The sequence below is a fragment of the Gopherus flavomarginatus genome, chromosome 16 (assembly GCF_025201925.1).
Source record: "Gopherus flavomarginatus isolate rGopFla2 chromosome 16, rGopFla2.mat.asm, whole genome shotgun sequence".
Classification (NCBI taxonomy): Eukaryota; Metazoa; Chordata; order Testudines; family Testudinidae; genus Gopherus; species Gopherus flavomarginatus.
Window position 1 is genome coordinate 23,804,144 of NC_066632.1, and position 6,000 is coordinate 23,810,143.

The 6,000-nt window shown below is 44.6% G+C and overlaps 1 protein-coding gene across 2 annotated transcripts in view; it reads left to right on the forward strand.

The window, feature by feature from the left end:
- The window catches only part of TFCP2 (transcription factor CP2), a 39,033-nt gene extending 37,040 nt beyond the window's left edge, over positions 1-1,993 (forward strand). For both annotated transcript variants that reach the window (XM_050925462.1, XM_050925463.1), the window contains exons 14-15: positions 663-714; positions 904-1,993. In XM_050925462.1, coding sequence (XP_050781419.1) covers positions 663-714; positions 904-941 — 90 coding nt within the window. In that variant the 3' untranslated portion in view covers positions 942-1,993. The remainder of the gene's footprint in view (positions 1-662; positions 715-903) is intronic.
- The last annotated feature ends 4,007 nt before the right edge of the window (positions 1,994-6,000 follow it).

The following is a 6,000-nucleotide window of genomic DNA, read 5'->3' on the forward strand; positions in this document are numbered from 1 at the left end:
CTTGACTCTAAAAATAAATGCAAATGTCGTGAGCAAATGCTGCCTCTCCAGCAGGTAACAAAATTGCCACTAACAATTATAACCAGACTGTCACAGAGTGGCCAGCCCCTTAAGGGGAGATGAGCCTCAGTCCATCTGCGACCAGCTTTTCTCACCTCCTCAGGTGTGGACATTGGGACATGGGACTCGGTGAGGCACTGCTGGTCCCTGGGGAGGGAAGGGAGCTGTAGTAAGAGTGCTGGCTGCAGTTCCTTAGGCTTCTGCTTAGGCTTTTTCCATAGCTGGGGAGGCAAGTTAAGATGGGGGACCTATCTTTTTTCTTAAGGGACCAGCCATCCTTAAGAATGCATGTATATATTCTCTCTGACGATTTGGGAAGGGACTTCAATATCTGAGGCAGGAGTTCTAAAATCTGTTCGTTTGTTTGATTGACTGGTTTGGTTCTGCTGTATTTCTCTCCTTCTCTCGATGTGAGGGATAATTATTCCAGGTGATGCATTCTATACATCCCAAAGCACAGTAGTGGCTGAATAGCTTCCAGCCCTTTCAAGGGGCCGTGCCAAACCCCACCATTGAATGACTTATACATAAAAGAAATTGAGCCTCGGTCCTAAACTTAAACACTCCGTAATGGACTCAACTGATCTCATGCCTTCTTTCAGATGATACAGAATTTCCAAGATGAATCGTGTTTTGTTCTGGACACAATGAAAGGTAACTGAATTCATTCAATATGCCTTTATAAAACAGTGGGTGCTCCCCCTCCTCTTAGTTTTCCTTCCCCCCAACCACTTGTTTGGCAATCTTGAGAACTCTTCTATAGAAAGAGGCATGTTGAATTGAAATTGAAAGCTGCTTTCCTTGTGGTTGGAGATGTCTGACGCTGCTCTGCTTTCTTTGCAGCTGAAACCAACGATAGCTACCACATCATCTTAAAGTAAGAGGGAACTGGATTAGGAGAGAGCCCGTAGCCACCTCTCATCACACACAAAGACCCATCGCCTACTGCACAAGGATGCAAGCAGAGATCAGAAATTCATGGGAGGCTTCTGGAAAGATCCTAATTGTTGTTACTGCGCTGTATCTTCTGGCAGGTGACCCCGCCCCCCTGTAGCTCTTCTGGCATGCAGCCTGCTGATGATGATAGCACACTGCTTAACCTCTGGAGTTTAAAATGAAAGTAGTTGCAGATGTGAGGCTAAACTTGCCAGGTTGTGTTGTCCTTAGCTATTGATAGAAACTTGCCTTTGTGTCTTGGGACCTGCGTATGGGTTTGATAAGTGTGTTACATTTTGAGAGAGGTTGGCTCCTGTGATTGTGCTGGAGACTCGCAAGTGAACATCTATTCTAATAACTCAACCCAGCAACCTCTCTGGCATACACAGCGACCTCTCAAACACCCTGCCCACCCCCCCACCCCAAAATAACCTTCTAACTGCACTGAGGGAACTGTAGGGGGGGAAGCACTATTTTTTAAGCTTCTTTTTGACATTGGACAGCTGCATTGTAAAGGCGTTATTCTCATTCTCCCAATCCTTGTTGGTTTAGTTCCTGCGTGTGTGTGAAAGGGATTGATTGTAGTTCTGTCCTCCGTGTCAGTGTCAAGACTGTCAGGAACTAACTCCAGTCTCATGGATTTATAAGATCACTGTCTATATGGACAAACGTGGCTTTACTCTCAAAGGAACTGAAATTCTTGATCTTTGGGGTGGAGGGGAAGTGATAAACTTCTGCTGTACCTTCATTGTAAACTTGGGTGACATTTTATTGGTATGTTGATTTTTATGTCTCATTGGCCTGAAACTCACTTTTGGAGCTGGAACAGTATGGGACGAGCACTGAAAAAGATTTACATAGCAAGAGCCTGCAGGCTGTGCTTAAAGCTACTGAAAACGCCATGGCAACAAAAGGGCCTACATACAGATTTCCAGGACAGCAGCTGTTGGGTCTCTTGGGTGTGAAATAAATAAATAAATCTGCTTTCTAAAACAGATGCCTTAGCACATGTCCCCTCTTTGTGAGAGCACCTATTATAGCTTAAAAGAAGATGTTCTAAATAAAAAGCATCTTATAATAAAATGAGGCCTGAATTTATATTTGCCCAGAATGTCAGGTTCTTGGATAAACAGATGGTTTTTATAAACATACATGAAATATTTTTACAAGAAACATAATACAAAGCAGATGTGTTCAGATGATTAGCTTGTGACATTAACCAACACAAGGCAGGAAATGCCAGGTTCTGAGTCGGACCAGGAAAGGCCCAGCAGGGGCGGGAGTAAGGCTGCGTATGCAACAGTCTGACAATCCATATCTCCATAGTTCTAAACAGCTGGTAGGATACTGACTGCTCCTCTTATAACCCTAAGAAGACCTGTCTGAACTCCCCTCTGCCTCCAGTTCATTGGAAAGCCCTAAAGAGGGCAACCATTATGTATCTGTTCCAATCCCCCCTTCCCTCTGACAATGATGGCTTCTGTAGATGCTATTTAGTGATGCATCTGAGAGCCTTTCACCTCTTGACTGGATTTGAAATAATGAAACAACTCAGCGATGGCGCAGGAGTTGTTGGCCATTTGATGGCTGCGTGGTAGCCCCTGCATGAAAGGTACTGGAAGTTCTCTCCCACCCGCACCCCCACCCCCAGTTCCCTAGGAAAGACCGGTCAATGCCATATCATTGGCATCATTGTTGACGAAGAACTGACTGAGTTGATGGTGAGTAACGTTTTGCAGGACAATGTGCGAACATGCTGTGCTGCTTGCTGTTTTGTGTCCTGGGGATAAATAGAGGACTTCGGGACAGTCTCTTCTATCTGGTTTTGTCACCCAGGGCTGAATTCACTTCAGTGCCTAAGCAGTTGTTTTTTCCTGGGTTTTGCTTAAAAAGACTCTGAAAGCCCCTTTGTATCACGGCCTGATTTGTGGGCAGCAACCTGCATTGTTCCTCTACCTGGCTTTTTGATGGCTTGTGTCATAAGTCGTCACATTTGAATCTTGAACTTTAAATATAAACACTCTGAAATTGCCGTGGCTCTTTGTTCTGTCATGGATCTTTGTCTAATAAATGTGGAGGCCTCGGCCACTTAAATCGATGGGGCTGAAGATGCCAAGGAAAAGCCTTAGAAAAAGCTGGAGCAACTCACCTGCTTTCCTTGCTGAAGAACAGTGTGCACTACTGATGAATTGACGGGACTATGAACCCTGCATACAGAGGTGCTATTATTTTGTATCTATTGTACTACATCTGTGATAGATTGGGAAGATACCTGTATTTTAATCTAGGGGAGGGGAACGGGTTCTCAGTATGCAAGAGGCGTAATAGAAAATGTACAATAGTGACAGACTTGTTGAACATTTTTGTATCCATGTTTCTGGATGCGTACAGATTCTTAATGAATCCATTCTTTGAAAACATAAACTTGTGCATCTGTGTTGTTTGATCTACAGCTGCTCGTTAAACAGTCCCTCAGAGAAGGGTTAGAGGGCAAAACAGCCAGAGGTTCACTTCTCCTCCTCCTGAAACTTAATGGCCAGTACTGGAAATAAAAGATACAATAAAGAGGAAATAGAAATCCTCTTGATCAACTGCTTCTTTGCCTAAACAGCTTCACTAAGGAAATCACTTGACTTCATTATTAGCTAATTGAATGGACACAAACTCTCCATTTGCATTGATACCCAAATTTGGATTTTTAGAGCAAAAATTGTTTGGGACCCTGGACTTCAGAAAAGCAGACTTTGACTCCCTCAAGGAACTGGTGGGCAGGATCCTTTGGGAGAATAACACGAGGGAGAAAGGAGTCCAGGAGAGCCTGCTGTATTTTAAAGAATCCTTATTGAGGTTGCAGAAAAAAAACTTCCCAATGTGTAGAAAGAACAGTAAATATGGCAGGAGACGAGCTTGGCTTTACAGAGAAATCCTTGTTGATCTTAAACACAAAAAAAGTTTACAAGAAGTGGAATATTGGACAAATGACCAGGGAGGAGTATAAAAATTATTGCTCAGGTATGCAGGATGAAATCAGGAAGGCCAAATCACACTTGGAGTTGCAGCTAGCAAGAGATGTTAAGAGTAACAAGAAGGGTTTCTTCGGGTATGTTAGCAACAAGAAGAAAGTCAAGGAAAGTATGAGCCCCTTACTGAATGAGGGAGGCAATCTAGTGACAGAGGATGTGGAAAAAGCTAATGTACTCAATGCTTTTTTTTGCCTCTGTCTTCATGAACAAGGTCAGCTCCCCGATTGCTGACCTGGGCAGCACAGTGTGGGGAGGAGGTGACCAGCCCTTTGTGGAGAAAGAAGTGGTTCGAGACTATTTACAAAAACTGGATGAGCACAAGTCCATGGGGCCAGATGTGCTGCATTCGAGGGTGCTAAAGGAGTTAGCAGATGTGACTGCAGAGCCATTGGCCATTATTTTTTGAAAACATGGCCATCAGGGGAGGTCCCGGATGTCTGGAAAAAGGCTAATGTAGTTTCCATCTTTAAAAAAGGGGAGGAGGAGGATCCGGGGAACTACAGACCAGTCAGCCTCACCTCAGTCGCTGGAAAAATCATGGAGCAGGTCCTCAAGGAATCAGTTCTAAAGCACTTAGAGGAGAGGAAAGTGATCAGGAACCATCAGCATGAACTCACCAAGGGCAAGTCATGCCTGCCTAACTGAAATGTCTTCTATGAGGAGATAACAACTCGGTCTGTGGATGAGGGGAAAGCTTTGACTTTATTCCTTGACTTTAGCAAAGTTTTTGATAGTCTCCCACAGTATTCTTGCTGGCAAGTTAAAGTAGTATGGGCTGGATGAATGGACAGTAAGGTAGATAGAAAGCTGGTTAGATCATCGGGCTCAATGGGTAGTGATCAATGGCTCCATGTCTAGTTGGCAGCTGGTTTCAACCGGAGTGTCCCAAGGGTCAGTCCTGGGGCTGGTTTTGTTCAACATCTTCATTTAATGATCTGGAGGATGGCATGGACTGCACTCTCAGCAAGTTTTCAGATGATGCTAAACTGAGAGGAGTGGTAGATATGCTGGAGGGTAGGGATAGGATACAGAGGGACCTAGACAAATTAGAGGATCAGGCCAAAAGAAACCTGAGGAGGTTCAACAAGGACAAGTGCAGAGTCCTGCACTTAGGATGGAAGAATCTCATTCATTGTTATAGACTAGGGACCGAATGGCTAGGCAGCAGTTCTGCAGAAAAGCATCTAGGGGTTACAGTGGGGAAGAAGCTGGATAGGAGTCAACAGTGTGCCCTTGTTGCCAAGAAGGCTAACAGCATTTTGGGCTGTATAAGTAGGGGCACTGCCAGCAGATCAAGGGACGTGATCATTCCCCTCTAGTTGACATTGGTGAGGCCTCATCTGGAGTACTGTGTCCAGTTTTGGGCCCTACACTACAAGAAGGATGTGGAAAAATTGAAGAGAATCTGGCGGAGGGCAACAAAAATGATTAGGGGGCTGGAGCACATTACTTATGAGGAGAGGCAAAGGGAACTGGGATTGTTTAGTCTGCAGAAGAGAAGAATGAGGTGGGATTTGATAGCTGCTTTCAACTACTGAAAGGGGCTCCAACGAGGATGGATCTAGACTGTTCTCAGTGGTACCAGATGACAGAACAAGGAGTAATGGTCTCAAGTTGCAGTGTGGGAGGTTTAGGTTGGATATTAGGAAAAACTTTTTCACTGGGAGAGTGGTGAAGCACTGAAATGGGTTACTTAGGGAGGTGGTGGAATCTCCTTCCTTAGAGGTTTTTAAGGTCAGTCTTGACAAAGCCTTGGTTGGGATGATTTAGTTGGGAATTGGTCCTGCTTTGAGCAGGAGGTTGAACCAAATGACCACCTGAGGTCCCTTCTAACCCTGATATTCTATGATTCCATGATTCCCATCATCAGCTGAGCGAGGCAAGTGACAAAGTTGTTGAATATGTGGAAAAAGCTGGTGGCAGGCTGTGTAGAGAATTCCTTCGTTAAAACTGGGCTCTTGCTTGCCTTTTGGGTCCTATC